General features: G+C 35.6%; 2 protein-coding genes and 1 pseudogene across 2 annotated transcripts; 1 reads left to right on the plus strand and 2 right to left on the minus strand.

The window, feature by feature from the left end:
* Positions 1-1,778: 1,778 nt before the first annotated feature.
* On the plus strand, positions 1,779-4,815 carry LOC109099796 (annotated as a pseudogene).
* Positions 4,816-5,008: 193 nt separating this feature from the next.
* LOC122135352 (2-oxo-4-hydroxy-4-carboxy-5-ureidoimidazoline decarboxylase-like) lies at positions 5,009-6,049 on the minus strand. Its single transcript, XM_042714350.1, has 2 exons — positions 5,826-6,049; positions 5,009-5,728 (listed from the first exon to the last, which is right to left on the minus strand). Exons 1-2 carry the CDS (start codon positions 5,998-6,000, stop codon positions 5,379-5,381), a joined length of 525 nt encoding a protein of 174 aa, XP_042570284.1. The 5' UTR covers positions 6,001-6,049; the 3' UTR covers positions 5,009-5,378.
* A 1,614-nt stretch (positions 6,050-7,663) lies between these two features.
* On the minus strand, positions 7,664-16,623 carry LOC109099626 (receptor-type tyrosine-protein kinase FLT3-like). Its single transcript, XM_019113143.2, has 24 exons — positions 16,474-16,623; positions 16,145-16,233; positions 15,211-15,353; positions 14,937-15,043; positions 14,704-14,821; positions 14,433-14,572; positions 13,386-13,522; positions 13,156-13,294; positions 12,815-12,992; positions 12,635-12,732; positions 12,443-12,554; positions 12,166-12,353; positions 11,190-11,281; positions 10,962-11,094; positions 10,772-10,876; positions 10,547-10,657; positions 9,674-9,830; positions 9,365-9,477; positions 8,950-9,068; positions 8,626-8,748; positions 8,420-8,531; positions 8,221-8,320; positions 8,025-8,130; positions 7,664-7,944 (listed from the first exon to the last, which is right to left on the minus strand). Exons 1-24 carry the CDS (start codon positions 16,544-16,546, stop codon positions 7,765-7,767), a joined length of 2,973 nt encoding a protein of 990 aa, XP_018968688.2. The 5' UTR covers positions 16,547-16,623; the 3' UTR covers positions 7,664-7,764.
* Between the last annotated feature and the right edge of the window lie 878 nt (positions 16,624-17,501).

Consider the following 17,501-nt stretch of genomic DNA (forward strand, 5'->3'; position numbering starts at 1 on the left):
ATGAGCCCCAGAGATAGATCCCCAGTAAAGACCTTGTCTCCAAGACAGCGGGAACCAGATGAGTCCTCTGCACAATCAAACTCTGCTGCAGCCTGTAATTGAACTGCTTTTTCGTCTGGTCAGAGGAGAACTGGCCCCCCGACTGGGCCTGGTTTCTCCCAAGGTTTTTTCTCCATTCTGTCACTGATGGAGTTTTGGTTCCTTGCTGCTGTCGCCTCTGGCTTGCTTAGTTGGGGACACTTAATATCCAGCGATATCGTCGACTTGATTGCACAGCTGGACGATAAATCACTGAATCAATGATGAACTTTAATTGAAAATTGAGTGTTTACTGTTGTCCCTTTTGCATTATTACACACTATTTTCCTATTTAATACTGTAAAGCCTGCTTTGACGCTGTATTTTTTCAATATGACAGGCTCATTACTCATAATACATGGAAAATACAGTAGCAAATGGACTTTGCTTTTCCATTTGAAATTTGGCAGTCACTGTGCATCATGAAAACGCAAACAGTAATGCAAGATTTGCAATTGTGTTTGGACTATGTCACAATTTGTCACATGTGGAAAACGCAATTGAAAATATAATTTGCAATTCCTTCTGAAAATTGTCCTTCCATAGACAGGCTCTATAGCAGAGTACACTGCTCTCAGCTGTAGATCTTCGCTTCAAAGCTTTCTAAGTGTTTGACAATAGTTAATCCAAAAATGAAAATTCTGTCATTAATTACTCACCCTGGTCTGAAAGCTCTCGGATTTCATCGAAACTATCTTAACTTGTGTTCTGTAGATAAGCACATCTACCTAGGAATCTTTATATACTTGATATAAATTTAAGGACATCTTTTAAATGATTTTGCATTCTCTGTCTTTTTAAATTTTATTTGTCAATGTCATTTCACTGTGTATTTAAATAGTTAAACATGTCAAAATGTAATAGTTAAACAGCTAGACACGGGTCTTCAGAACTAATTTTCTTATTTATTGCACCTGTATTTCTGTGATTTTTGCATTTGCTGGAAACAAAAAAGAAGAAAATTGCATGTCGTTTGTCATTGGTACAAATTTTGACACATTTGTGAATGTGAGATTGCATTAAAAATATTTTTTTAGCAGTCTAAATAACCTGTATTCTTCATTATTTATTAATCCATGATTGTTTTCTTAAGCATAGGCAAAATTATGAGAATAACCCAGCAAGAATAACCCAGAACCACAAAAAATGCAAACACACAAATGGTAAAAAATGACTCTAACTTGGGTTTTCTCAATAACCCAGCATGCTGGGTTAAAATGTGTAAACCAGCATGCTGGGTTATTTTAACCAAGCACGTGTTCTGTCTGGTCCAATATTTACCCAGCGCTGGGTTGCCAATTGGGTTATTTTTAACCCAACCATTTTTAGAGTGTGTGATATTCTGTTTTGGTTTCTCTAATTCCCTAAATGAACAGTTCTTGAAAGAACGACAGTCTTCAGTGAACAGTTCTTGAAAGAACCATTTTCCAAAGAACATTTTAAAAGTCTAAATAGCTTATCTCACTTACTATCCTTTTGTGCAATAGAAAGTTTCCATGGACGTTAAATATTCTTAAAAGAACCAAAGATGACAATAAAGAACCTTTATAAGTGTAGTTGCTTTGTTCTCATATTCTGTTTTTCCTTAAAGTCAATCAAGTTCAGACAGGTCTGGAGGATTTTGCCTTTGATAGCCTATGTCTCTCCTCTTTCGGAAGTTGATAAAAATATATTTTTTTCTCTTTAATTCTGCATTTGTAAGGAATTTTTTTATTTTTTTTATTTATTTATTTTTTTACCCGTTCGGTGTTCATTTAAAAGAGCAGAGGAACGGATTCCCCGATTCACCTGTCTTTGCAGTAGAATCTAACAACTGCAGGTGTAGCACATTTAGTCGCAGGCAAACAGAAAGTGTTTGCCAAGGGCATTGATGTAAGCATGGTCAGTTCGGTTCAATTATTGTCAAACCGCGGGGCAGTCGAAAGGAAACAGGTACAGAATCTGCTGCCAGTTGACAGCTTTGAGTAAACAGTGAAACCAATGGTGCAGCAGGGTCACATGTTCACGGTGGCACACCTATGAGGCCCTCGAACGGCGCCAGACGCTCAGACTGCAGGTAGAGCAGAGGTCCTGATCAGGGGCAGGGCGCGGGCTCATGTGCTCGTGTACAGCACGGTTTCCCCGGTCTGTGGCAATCATGAATCGGGAAGAGCACTTTTACCCTCCTAACCATCTGTATAAGGACGCTTGCGCCTTCCAGAGACACCCCAACGAAGACTACAGCCAAAACCCTCCACCGTGTCTGTATATGAGTAGACAGACTCAGTCCGTCTACGACTCATCGTCCTTGGGCGGCCAGGACCAGCCAAATCTTACCGACATTACTTCTTATAACATGTCGACCCGGGATGATCTGGCAGGGCCTCATCTTCACCTTCCCCAGACTCCCCAGACTTCTCTACAGACGCTCGGCGGTTATGAAGACTCTCTTGACCTGTGCGGGGATCGGAACAGATATCACCTGCCATTCCCGTGGATGAAATCTACGAAATCTCACACGCACGCCTGGAAAGGACAGTGGACAGGTAACTCTCGTACCTCGGCCATTAATCTTTAGGTTCACCTTTAAGTAAAAAAACCTTTGATAATATGAAAGTAGGCCCTCAAGTCAAATTCATGCTTATGATCTCCGAAGTGTTTAAAAGAATCACTGTGTTGCACTATCTCTGTTTAAAAGTAGCCTGGATAATTATATTATCATCCCATTTAGTTAAAAATAACAACAATATATTCTCGTATATTCCAAACCCCTACATCGATGTTCAGAAAAAGAAAAGGATATACAGGACCAGTGTTCTGACAATGGGTTTCCCAAAAGCGTCGTAGTTTTCCACATCTTAATGCTGACACGCGGCTCTGAAAAGTGTTAATGTGGTAAAAATAGTTTATAATTCAAAATAGCCATAATTCAGTAATCTACACACCCCATTTTTCTTGAGCGGTCATTCACTACAGTTTAGGCCACACGTATACCTTTTTTTCTCTCTTAAAATCTCCCATAAGAAGAAAACCGTAAGAAAGGATGTAAAGAAAGTTATATTTTTTGTTTCTTTAATAGTCTAGAAATTCTAGATTGCATACAATTGATGAGTTTTAGTTGCCTGATTATTTCTTTTTCTAAATATTCACATAATTTCGAGAACAATATTAATCGTTATGTATATTATTATTATTATGCTACGATTATTAATTATTGTAAAATAAATATGATAAAAAAAATGTAAAATAAAAGTAAAAAACAATAACATTATAAAAATAATTCCCTATAGAATTTGATACAATTTAAAAAAAAATAGAATTAATATTATTATTTTGGGATTAAAATGATGACCTGATGAACATAAATATTACTTGACACATGCAAAGTCTCCTATTAATGGACCAATTCCACAGTGAAAATTAAATTGATCTTGATTTCTTTTACTTTAAATAAATTCATTTTTAGACTGATTTAGTAGACTACTCGTTTTAATATATTATTATATTAATAATAACTACAAACTGAATTCAGTTAGGAGGTTCTGACCTTTGAGTTAAACTTTATATATCGCCCAAACGTTCAGATAACTTTTAAACTGTAATATCATCAGAGGCAGATGGTGTGACTGTGTCGAAAACATGACCTTACTTAAATAAACTCCTGTAATTCTGTTTTAGGCCCTTACATGGTAGAGGCCGAGGAGAGCAAGCGCACGCGGACAGCTTACACCAGAGCGCAACTGCTCGAGCTCGAGAAAGAGTTTCTCTTCAACAAGTACATCTCACGCCCGCGCCGCGTGGAGCTCGCGCTCACCCTCAGCCTCACCGAGAGACACATCAAGATCTGGTTCCAGAACCGACGCATGAAGTGGAAAAAGGAGGAGGACAAGAGGAGAGCCAGAGGAGTGGATCCCGAACAGGATTCCTCAATCACGTCCGGGGGTCTCAAGGATGAGTCGTGTGTCGCTCCGGGAACTCTAAAGGGACCCCCTTCACCCCTGCACTCACGTACCTCCAGTCCCACAAGACTCGTAAAATAAACACTGACCAAAAGAGACGTGTCATCAACACAATCAATCAGCCTGCCATCAATGAGTGGAACTATACGCGTGCCACATAGTCTCACTCTCACCTGTGACACTGACAACAGTCAGTCAAATCCGCTAAATCTGTACAGTACTGCTAAAAGATTGACAGTAGAGGGCGATCTCAGTTGTGTGAGAGGCGATGCATGTGGAGCCGATTTATTGGAAGGTCCTTTTTGTGTAATAGAATTGCATGACGTCATTGAAACATCAAATGTTCATTTTAAAAACATTATCAAATATATACTGGACATTATTAAAACTGGAATTTATTCATATTTATAGATAGACAACGAATATAGTCAAAAAGCCTTTCTATCATGAATTTCTTTATTAATTATCTTTCATACTATTTATGCAGCTACTAAACAAATTAAAAGCATGTGTGCTGTGTGGCGTCATGTCATTTGTTTTAATTTGGTGCAAATAAGAATAGTAAAAAGAATAGCCTTTTAGGCTAATCATAACCCAAAGTTTATTAACCGATGCGTCAAAAAGAACACCATTTTAATGCAATAATATCATTTAGGCTACTGAAATGAATCATTATTAATTATCATGCCGGTAGCATAAAACCTAATCAAACAATAAATTGCTAAATAGATGCTCGAATGCTTGATAGGAGGTAACCGTTGCAACATTAGATGTTTGATCACAATAGATTTTCAGAGCATCACAATGTTAACTTGCTGCGTTAGAGGCGCCAAAAACATATGTGTCATATCTAGGAATTCCCTCAAAATCACTTTGTCGAGGACATCGTTCATCGTTAATCTTTCAGAGGACATCGTTAAAAGACTCTTTAATAACGTTCTCAAAACATTAGCACAAAACCATACATCATTCATGGAACGTTTTTCTGAAAAAATTTATTCGGATGTTACTTACTAGCTTCAGAGGGTTCAGATAACATTCAAAAATAATTTTCCCATTGCGTTTGCAAAATGATCAAATAGGCTACTTTCCCTTAATTATAACGTTCACATAACCAAGAGGGAAAAAAAGTTTTTTTTAAACATTTAAAAACCTGGACGTTATAAAACATTCAGAAGACAATACTGAGAAATATCGTTTTCATAACTGAAGGGGTTAACGTTTTTATAACAATGTTATTTCATATGGATCAATTCATTTACAAAGCCTATTGCCTACTTATTTTTTGTGTCTGTTACTTAAAGAAATATTTACCATCAAGTAGAAACATGCAGTGAACAATTTTTGCAATGGTAACTTGAGTTACAGTTTGGTTTGAATGCCAGATAGGACAATATTGCGTAACCTGAGGCTACAGATTTTTGTCACCTCTTCGATCGCGCGCTCTCGCTCCGTTGCGCGGTCGTTCTTCAGGCGTTCAGACAGCTGGCACACAATGTCTGCTTTGCTGTTGAGACGGGCACAGATGACAAAAGGGAAGCCAAAGCGCTCCTTGTACTCTGTGTTTAAACGATACATTTGCAGACTCTCTGCGGAATCCAGTGTGGTCATCCCGGCTTGACTCTGCTCTTCTTGAGACTCGCGTGTTAGAGTCCCGTTCTGGGTGTCCCGACCCGCCAAATCAGGGTGACACCGCAAAACGCCCTCTTTACCTGAACACATTTAATGCATTTAACCAGTAAATATAACATTGTGTTTAAAGCGTCAGGAAACGTGTTTTTGGTAAATACACAAAGCAGAAAAATGTACCTGAGTCTGGTAGGCTGTGAATGAATTCTCTTATGTGAGCCTCGATGTCCGCTAGATCTTTGAATGGCCGGTAGGACCATATTGCAGCCGGAATTAGGGGGCATTTCTCAACCACATTACCGAATAGTTTCACAAAATCCTCGTATGTTAGAGCATTTACAACGTTTATCTCCATGGCCCCGGCGTGTGTCCTCTACAAACTGGAAATGGCAAAAGCCAATATTGGACGAGGTTAACGTCCATTGGGTCAATTACTGTAACTGTTGCCGTCTAAATATAGCCTAGTTTTCTCAGTGTGAGGCAGGTATCATTACACAATAAAGGTATGATTATTGGGGTTTATATATTTAATGCAAGAGTATGAGGCCTATATATTTCATCGACTCTTGCTGATATGGAGGTGGATTATAGTTTAAATATATAAATGTATGCCTAGCCAGTTAGATTTAGTAAGGCCTGTGCTAACATGAGATGAGTAAAATGTTTTCTGGGACCTCTTATGAACCAAATCCATTGATCTTGGTTTTCTTGGAAATGGTTTTCTTCGTAGGCTAATCATAAATCATAATCATAAATATCTTAAATATGGATTAGACATCATAAAAATTAAATAAAGATTAAATACTAAACAATAGCTATTGTTCTTATTGTTTGCTGTACAGTAAATGGTTTTGGTTAATATTGTATTTTTTTTATTAGTTTAGATTTTGCTTTGAAATGTAATGTTCTGTAAATAGCCTATGTATGTTATATCATGACAAAGTAAATATTGAGACCATGTTATAGGTCTGATAACAGTTGAAATGAGTTGTACAACAAAGTTTAGGACAAATAAGGACAAGGATGACCCAAGAGTAAGAGGTTTTCCTGGTCTTATGCTAAATATTCTTACCCCCTCTCTTCTGAACTACACCCCTGGTGTCACTGGATCATGCACCGTGGCGCCACCCTCTGTAGGTCTATGATATAAACACCTTCACTCAAAACACATAGGCCTATTCCATTTATAAAACACTATGAAGTTACAGTACACTGAATCATAAGACACAAAAAGCAGCACAATTTATGTTTATTTATTTATTTTGCATCTTAAACCTTACATACAAATATTTTTTTTTTCAATATTTTCAAAAACATTTTACAGTTTGTTAACGCCTTTTCAATTATCATGCCCACTCTGTCTCAGTGAAAAAGTTAAGAATGCTTAACCTAAACAGTAAAGGTGATTTTGAGTTGCTGACTGTTAGAAAGACACACTGAAATGTAAGTTATGGACTACATTGTTTATAGAAAATCTGCACAAATGTGCAAATTAAATTCCTGTTAAGCATAAGCATAACTAAGCATACTGCAGACTATTCTTATTACATGATAAATAATATTTTAAGAATAATGATTAAACCATAAATGTCTAAGATATCTGAATAAATATAATGAAAAATTAAAAATAAAGATAACATTTTTGTTATAAAAATAGAGCAATTTCACTTGCAAAATAAAATAGAAATAAAATAATTTATAATCTGTTGTATGTCTCAAGCACAGCATCTCTGGTAAGCCTTCATTATGGAGTACAGAAACAGATTATTCTGCTGTTACAGTGGTAAGGTACACTTCCTAGAATTCTAATTAAAATTGGAAAGGTTTGTTGTATATTAAAGTTCCTAAAAAAAGCTTCCTGCACAAAACAACATTCAAATACTGTATGTTATTAATTACACTGTAAACACTTCTGGAAAAATGTTGTGATTTGTTTGTTGATATTAATTAATTAAAATATTATTAAACATTTTTTTTGTGGAAATATGCGCATATGTTTTTTTTTTTGGTTACTTCCACATTTTCTCTTGGGAATTAAAAACGCTTTGTGTAAGTAGCTATAAATGGAAGCACAAGTTATGCATTATGTTTTCATAATGCAAGGCTTTAACTCCTATGTTCAAACAAGAGGTTCTGTTCTAACTGATCCAGGACTGTCCACTGCTTTTCTTTCATCTGAATTCTCAGTGTCGGACTGGAAGACATCTGTTTTTTTCTCCATCAGTGTAGCATCAGGAGTCATGGGTGCATTCTGGTATGTTACGTCATTGTGGCAGTATCCTCCAACATTGTAATATAGCTGTAGACAGATATCACAGTAAGTGTGCATCCACCAACAAATTGAGCCCATTTTTAAAATAACTTTCACATAAAAGTCACCCTTTCTTCCAAAGCAGACAGCTCTTTTTCCATGAAAGCTACAAGCTTGGAGAAACAAGGTCGGTCGACGGGATCAAGCATCCAGCAGCGACACATTACCTTGTAACTAAACATACACAAACACATTTTAAATATCATTCTCCAGTATTTTACTATACATATAAAATACTAATTAGATTTATATAGAGGTACTTACACAGATTCTTCGGCATAATAGGGTTGCTCCATGTGATATCCACTTTCAATCATTCTGTAGAATCCATCATTAACAGTTATTCCAGGATATGGGGTGACTCCTAATAGTTAGTACAAAATATGTTTAATCAAAAGTGATTTATAAGAATTTTCTTGGCTAAATACAAGTTATAAGCTGTATACAGCAGAGAGAGAGACACCTAGAGAAAAGATTTCCCATAGCAGAATGCCATAGGCCCAGACGTCACTCTGCATTGTGTAAACCCCTTTGAAAATACTCTCAGGAGCCATCCACTTCACGGGCAAACGCACCTGCAAAAATGTCATGTATACAATTATAATTACAAGTCAGCTAAATAAAGACCAGTCACATCAAGACTATCATATATGCACACACAATACCTACATTTCCTCTTACAACATAGTTGGAATCATGTTCAATGTCTCTTGCGAGGCCAAAATCACCGATCTTCACCTGTCTGCCATGTGTCACCAAAACATTTCTGGCTGCCAAGTCCCTATGGATACACTGTAGGCAGAAAACTGTTCACTAAAGCCTTTTTTACATTGACTATATAACAATATGATTTAACAAAGAAGATACATGCTCATGTAGTATTCTGAGATAACATTAGAAAAAAAAGTTTAAAAATAAGTTAATAAAGCTGTTAGTTTGATCTCTGTTGAAAGGCAGAAAGTAGAAGTATCATGATCAGAAAGTTAAGCTCACATTTTTAGAAGACAGGAACTCCATGCCCTTTGCAACTTGAAAAGAGAAACTCAGAAGATCATCATAGGTGAGACTGTGAAGTTCCTCTTCTTGATGTTTGTCTTCACATTCAAGCATTTCTTTGGAGAATTAACATAAACAATTGTTTATTTTCTAATATGTATTTTCAATTATTATTAGTTATTTGTTAACAAATAAAATGAGCAATCACATATGCAATCGAGTACTATAAATTGATGTTTTATGATCTGATGCATGTATGGTTCAAGTGAAAAAAACCAAGTGAATAAGATAATGATAATAATAATAAAATGAAATTTTAATAAAAAAAAAAAACAAATTCGACCCTCTTAAAAGTCACTGTTTAATTCATACAGTTAATGAAAAAAATCAGATTCTCCCTTTCTCCACCTACCCTCAACAGTAGACACTGAGCTGATGCTGGGACTGAGGAGTGCCTCGTTCTCCTGTCCTTTGGTTGCAAGTGTCATGTGCACATATTGGTTGCTTTCAGGCTCAATATACTCACTGTGGAAGTACAACAAGGCGAGAGAAGCACACAGTCATTTACAGTAACGACAGTTTATTCATTTATGTGCACCTTTACATTTACAGTTCCACTTCAGCACAATATATTCATTTCCCTCTCGTCCACACTGGGGTTTTTTTCTTTTTTGAAAAAGCCACTGCTGTAATTCTCTGCTTGGCGGATGTTTATGCAAACCTGGAGTTTCTCTTCTGCTGGAAGTTGTGGTAGAGGCCCCTGAATCTGTCCCTGTTGAAAGCGTCCGTCAGATATTTGTGAAAACGTTCCCTGTTGCCCTTCAGGTAGTTCAAGAGATCTCCGTTACAGCAGTACTGGAATATCAGGTAAATAGGACCTGTAGATTTCAAAAAACAACAAACAAACAAAAAAATCTATAAAATTTGGCTATAAGGACCAGCTGACTATATTATCCTGCTTTTTTGATGGTCAAACAACCGACCAATCATAATCAAGTAGGTTCCACAAGTAAAATCCCCATTCCTTTTCTGCATAGGGAAAATAATTTTAATGATAACATAAAAAAAACTTTAAAGACAGAACTGTTGTGAGGTCTGAGGTTGCAAATTCGATGGCATATGCTTTTGTTCAAGCCATCTGTTTGCTACTTATTTTTAATCACATTTTACAGCACAATTCGACTACATTACCTACTACATTACCCATGATCCTGTAATATTTTAATATATACTTAGTTTGCAATAAACTTATATATTGTTTCTATAGATATAATCAACAACTTTTTTAATTTGATTATGTCATTCATAATGCTTCATGGGATTGTAGTTCTTTCCCTCCCTAAAGCCATTAGGTACACAACCTTTATAATTTCCAAATACTGGCCTCAAATTAAAGTTTGTAATGTTGTGATTCACCTTATAGCTGTTTGGCTTGGTTCATGGCTTACAACATGTTAATAAAGACTTTTTCAAAATCACTATGGGAAAAATGAATGGAAAAAATACTAATGAAATCAACGCTACTCTCTCTCTTTCTATATATGTCTCCATCAAAGCATATGATTCAGAAACCCATGACTTCTCCAAATCTTACCTGAGCCTGTACAAGCTCCGAGCAAGTTGACAATGTTTTCATGGTGTCCAATATGAGTCAGCATTTTCAGTTCAGACATCAGAGCTTCCTTTTCCACTGCCTGGTGCTTGTCTGTTTAATCCATAAGTTAACAATAAAAAACAAACGTTTACCATCATATTCCAAAATGCCAGTGATGTATACAGATATTAGATTTGAATGCTGTTAAATTATGTCATTACTTACCCTTTAACATTTTTACTGCTACCTGAATAGACACTCCTGGTTTGCTGATCCCATACGCTGTAGCCTGCACAACCATCCCAAACGCTCCTGATCCCAGCTCACTCCCTTCGGAAAGCACACAAAACAAATTTGTAACACTTAATAAGTTATATATATAGCAAGTCTCAAAAATGTTCCTGGTGATCTTTACCAAGCTCAAGATTTTCTCGTGGAAATTCCCATTTCAGGTCATACTTCGACTCCCTGAAATCAATGTATATATAGTCATTGTCGTTGGGTCCGATCATCTGAATCATCTGGATCTGACACTGGTACCCAGGCTTCTGTAACAAAGGAGTGAGAGTCTGTGTTTGAAGAGGTAAGATCTATAATTCTAAGTGTTTGTTTGTCATCATGACAGAAGCATGTACAGGTTTACCTTAACTCTTATAAAGATGATTAAGGCAAAGATGACCATGAGGAGTATAAAGATGACCAGGAAACAAATCACATAATCAATACTGAGGATATCTGTGGGAAAACAGCAGGTGAAAAAATGAATTTAGCTAAAATTGTGACTCAACCTCAGTGTTAAATATATATTTAAATGAACATTAGAGTTGATTACTGAACTAACATTGACAGACAATATGTGATATCTGATTCATATATCAGAAAGAAAAATGTAAATATGTTTTTATAAATATCCCCGGAAAATAAAAGTGCCCAGTAAAAAATGATTGCTATAATAATAACTCTTTTTTGTAACATGCTATATTTAACTCTGTTTCTCTGTGTGTGGTGTAAAAATATGTAAATATATGGGGAATTGTTCACATTATTAGTCCTTGACTACAGTTCAAACATTTGCGGTTGGTAAGATTTTTTTCGAAACTCTCTTATGCTCACCGAGGCTGTATTTATTTATTAATATTGTGAAATGTTATTACAAATTAAAATAAATATTTTCTATTTGAATATATTTTAAACTGTAATATATTCCTATGATGGCAAATCTTCATCAGCCATTACTCAAGTCTTCAGTGTCACATGATCCTTCAGAAATCATTCTAATATGTTGATTCGGTGTTCAAGAAACATTTCAATGTTAGTTGATAAAATTAGTTTTGCTATCAAATATTTTTTAGGTTTCTTTAATGAATAGAAAGTTCAAAAGCATTTCATTTTAAATAAAAAAATCATTTGCAACAATGTAAAATACTTTACTATCACTTTCGAACAATTTAATGCGTCCTTGCTGAATAAAAGTATTTAAAAACTTCAAACTTTTGAAAGGTAGTTTAAAGAGTTATAAAATCCTTCTTAAGATCTAATAAGATAAGTAAGATTATGTTATAGTCTGCATTTAGGTTAACTCTACTGAGTCTAGTATTCAATTTAGGGTTTAGACTCACTTGTTGGCAGTTGTAATTGTTCACTACAGCGAGTCCCTGCTGTGTTAGTGATGCAGCATTTGATATGATGGTCCTCGCTGTTCGAGTGATGTCTGGCAAAGTCAATTTTCTTCTGACAGAACTGATCTGAGTCCATGACATTGGGCTTGGCAACAGGTATCTCTTTCCAGTTTTCAGAATGAATACATCTGCAAAAATATACAGATAAATAGTTTAATGAATTAGCAAAAAAGACATGCATGTCATGTTTATACCATTGGTTATCTCTGCTTCTTACTTGGGGTATGATGGGCAGATCTTCCAGGATACAGTCGCAGGTAGGGAGCTTTGAGTCTCACAAGAGACGATGTTTGAATCATTGAGAAATTTAATTGCAATTTTAGGAATGTCTGCAAAATGCATTGCATATAAACTTATTTCACATTTAACATCTCATTATTTTTCAGTCAAAATGTTTATGACCACTCACCTGAAATGCAGAGAGACATATTCCTTATGACACTAGTTTGCTGAGTCTTTAATTTCATTTGATATTGGCCTGGTTCAGGGTTACACAGCTTAAATGCACTAATGAGAGAATCAACAAACTAAGCAAACACAACAACACACTCCATCATTTGCATTGAAATGGATAGCATGAGGTAAATACCTATTACAATTAGGATAATGAGTTTCTCTGCACTCTATTTGGGTTTGATTTGGTGTAATCCAGTGACACTGGGCTTTTGGGAAGGAGAACACCAGAGCCTGGAAGCAGAAGCTTGCCTTATTTTGTGCTAGTATGGTGTTGTTCTCATTCAACTGCAATATGTCGATTTTGTCATTTTCTTTCAAGGAAGGATCGCCCATAGAAGAAAAATATCACTTTAATTATTATTTGCACAATAAATGATTGTCACACATTAGAAGTAGCTCACTGATCATTTAAAAGTCATATATTAAAACATTTTTAAGAAACATTTTAATCGAAATGGCAATGGTTTTACTTACCAAGGACCTTGACGTAGGTCTTCCCAGCTTGGTTGTTTTTAGATGTGCAGATATACTCCCCACTATGTGTCACATTCACTGATTCAATAAAGAAGTATTCTGCCCAGTTTTTAAAATATAACGATGTGATTCCCTTGACCTGAATTAAGGGCAGGAAAAAAAATAAGTGAAAAATGGTCAAATGGTCAGAGCAGGGAAACTTCGTTTTATGGTTAGTATCCACATCTTACTGCTGTGTTATTGAATTGCCATCTCAGTTCAGGGACGTCTATAGACTGAGACTTCATGGTGCATTGGAGTAGCAGTGACTGACCAGATTTCAGGAAAATCGTCTGAGCCTTTTGCCCATCCACATTCCTATTGAGATCTGAAAGATAACCAACACAATTCGCAGAAGGTTTTCATGCTAAACCAAAACCCCTATATAACCTATCCTACATCATTTATTGTATATGCTGTCAAACAGTGCTGAAAATATCATTTCCATTGTGGTAGATAAGATATTATGATAATATAATATTATAATATCTGGGTACTTATATGATTTTCATCTAAAGTTTCTGAGTTTTAAGTAGGGGGTCATTTGATGATAGATAATATATAATATTAACGTTGTATATTGGTATGGTATAAGGATTGCATAGCTGTGATAGCTGTCATATCATATATAAAAACAGCATTATTCATCTGTTCTCTAGATAAGAAAGTAAATATTTGAAAAACTTTTAACTTATAGTATCATATCAAGTAAAATTAGTCACTGATAAAATGTAAATGTTTTTTTTTTTTTTCATGACCCATTGACAACAAAGTTTTTACACATATACAATGCCACACAAAAGTTTGGGGTTGGTAAGATTTTTTTTTTAAAGACATTAATACCATTATTCTTAAGGTATGTATTAAACTGATAAAAAAGTGACAGAAAGGCCATAATGTTACAAAAGATTTCTATTTCAAATAAACGTTGTTCTTTTCATTAATCAAAGAATCCTAAAAAAAAAGTATCATGGTTTTCACAAACATATTAAGCAGCACAAATATTTTCAACGTTGATAATAATAAGAAATGTTTCTTTAGCAGCAAAACTATTCCATTCTAACAGCATATTAGAATGATTTCAGAAGGATTTTCAATAATGACTGCTGAAAATGTAGTTTTGCCATCACAGGAATAAATTAGATTTTAAAATATATTAAAACAGTTATTTTAATTTAAAAATAAATGCAGCCTTGTTGAACATAAGAGACTTTTAAACACATTCAAAAATTACATACCAAGATGATGAAGCTCAGTGCATTCTTCACCCAGCAAATTACTTGCACAGCACTTTATATCTGGACTTTCAAAGTCGTGACTCATCACAATGCTCTCTGTCTTATACCACTTATCTTTCATGCCCTCTTCTGGATTTTGGCTAAAAGGAAAACAAACAATTGAATCACAGATATGTAGTTAAAGCATTGTTTTATGTAATAAATTCTCCCAACAAGAAACCATCACCGTAAGCAGTATCTACAATGGTAGCAGGCCATAACGTCATGTTACCTGTTACCATACCACCTGATAGTTGGCTTTGGGTTCCCCTCAGAGGTACACACTAACTGAGCTATATTTGTATACCCTGCTTTTGCAATAGCTTTGAGCACTGGAACTGATGGCCTCCCTACAGAGACAACAAAGAGACATCTTAATGAAATGAAACAACTCAACAACTCATATGTTGTTTTAGGTACTAGTATTAATAGAAATATGTTTCCTCCATTTTATGTTTGACTTACTTTGTGGTGCCTGAACAACTGTAACATTATGATTGCCACAGTTTACAGTGTATGTTCCATTTCTAAATTGCTCAGTGGGCTGTAATGCATGCATAGAGGAATTTATCCTGTAGGAAGCATATATAAAAAAAAAGATATAATCAATTATTAATTTAGAGATAAAATTCTAAACTTATAATTTATCAATGACATATTGAATATCAGGTGATGTATTAGAGTAATCCATTCAAAACTTCATTAAAAAAAAATCATAATTTATCCAACAGATATAAACCTTTGGTGACAGAGACATTTTAGTCCATCTGAGCGGTTTTGTTGGCATGCACTGTAAATTTCCACAGTTTGTCCTTCAGTGAAATCCAGTTTAATTGGGTCAGAACTCATCAAATGAGTCTCTTCCAATGTGCATCTTAAAGTCTGGGAAAAAAACAAAAACAAACAAAAAAACAAGTGCACTGATGTTATTCATCAGAATAGCAAAAGAAGCTTGACAGTAACACTAAAATACCACAGCAATTTCTGTAAAATCATCAGTTCTGCTTTTTTTCTTAGCTGCTTTTTAAGTGTTAAAAAACTGTCTAAGCCTTGGATTCAAAATAAGAAAAAGACCTAATATCCCTTCTTACAGAATCTTGTTAAATAATCACGAGAAACACAAGCTATTGCATGGTCAGTATGCTTAAATATATTTAGCATATAACTTCAATATAACATAAACATATAACTATTAACTTTAAGAACGAATGCCTACTTTTATGGTGTGTTATTAAAGACATTTTTCCCAATATAACAATTCTTCAAGAGAAACATTTTACATTGATTGAATTTGCAGCAGCATCAACTCTTTAAGGACAATTCTCTTTTTTAATTACTTTATGTTTTATCAGATTAGCAACCTTGTTACCATTCATTTCTACAGTAAAGAACTGAATGTTTATAATGTATAAATCTTACAAAAGATTGTGAAATTAAATACATTTTTTTTAAAATAAAATGTAAATTATAAATCCATGTGCCTGCATTCAAATTAATGTAAAATTCACTTGTGAGGCAAATCTTGTTATGGATAATAATTTATCTTCAGGGATCTCTAACATCAGCCCTGTGGCATATGTGGGTGAAGCTAAAATATCTGCTTGAAAAGAACTTGAGAATTACAGACAGAAAGCTGTTCTGAGCCAGTGAGTGGCTGATCAGAAGGACTTTACCGATCCATCAGTGTCACACTGGGGACGAGTCTCAGCTGCAGCGTCCGTCTCCGCGCTGCCGCGAGCGATCCAGTGCAGCACGAGTAACACTCGGCACAAGATACAGAACAATACAAATATGAGAGAACGACAATGAATGCATGAATAAACAATGAATAAAACAACTATAGGCTACTGGAATAAATGAAACCATATAACATACAAATAAGCACAGTTAAGCAAAATCCATTAAATGTGTTCATAATAACGTACATATCTGAAATGAACTAGTTTGTCACCAGTTCACTGGTAAATTAGCCTACAGGTAATAAATGTTTTGTCTGACTTACCCACCACAAGCCTATTTCCTGAACGCATCGCGTGAAGGCATAACAGCTTCTTCCTCGACCCTTGTCTGATCATGAAATAGGATGGACAGCGAACAAAAGCGCAAAGAGTTTCGCTTCAGCGCATGACACAAAACATCACTTCTTAATATGGCACAAACGGTCGCTTCAGCACGTCACAAAACATCACTTCTACTTACGTTTGCACCTCTTTAAATGCCTCAGGTTGGATATTAGTCTGAGAGCAATTAAAAGAAGACGCCTTTGTTTTGGCAAGTAGAAAAATCTCCTTGACTTAGTTATGTTTCTGGGTGGGAAGGGTTATATTAATAGCCAATATCAGAGAATGTTTCAATAATAATAATAAAAATTATTATTATATATAATATTACTCACATCGAAAAGATTCTTCTTTTACATTCACCTTGCGTGAATGTAGCCTTGGCCAGGAGGAGCTGATGTCATCTAGACAGTATCCAACACTCTTTGGGTGTTTCGACCTTGAACCATAACACCCTCCTGTTGGTGGGTCGGCAGTGGTGGCCAAATCACTGCCCATCTTCTCGTCCTAGATTCCAGCTTTGCTACTCTCTCCTATTTCATACCCAACATGAGGCTCTTTCTGCTGCCTCCCCCATCCTGCAGACTGCTACCTTCTACTGACTGGGGCTGGAATCCTCTACAGCCAACCTCGACTGGGAACAGCTATGCCTGCCACCCTTTCTCACAACAGTCTTACAAAAGATCTTGATATTTTGCACTCTTCCTTTCAAAGGTTTGATGGCATCCTTCTTCCCACAGGATTGTAATTTCGATCAAGATGATCTTCTTTGCCTTGTCAGACCACAGAACCACATCTGGTCTTAGGGTTGTCTGAACCACTTGGGGGAACTGCAATCTTCCTCCCAGATCTACTCTCATCTCCCATGCCTGGGCCTTTTGTAATAAGTTGTTTGTTGTTGATGTAGTTGATGGATTTTCACCTTCTCTTACAAACTTAATCATTGATGTTGGTTCCTGGTATGTTTGCT

Source organism: Cyprinus carpio, chromosome A24, assembly GCF_018340385.1.
Source record: "Cyprinus carpio isolate SPL01 chromosome A24, ASM1834038v1, whole genome shotgun sequence".
Lineage (NCBI taxonomy): Eukaryota > Metazoa > Chordata > Actinopteri > Cypriniformes > Cyprinidae > Cyprinus > Cyprinus carpio.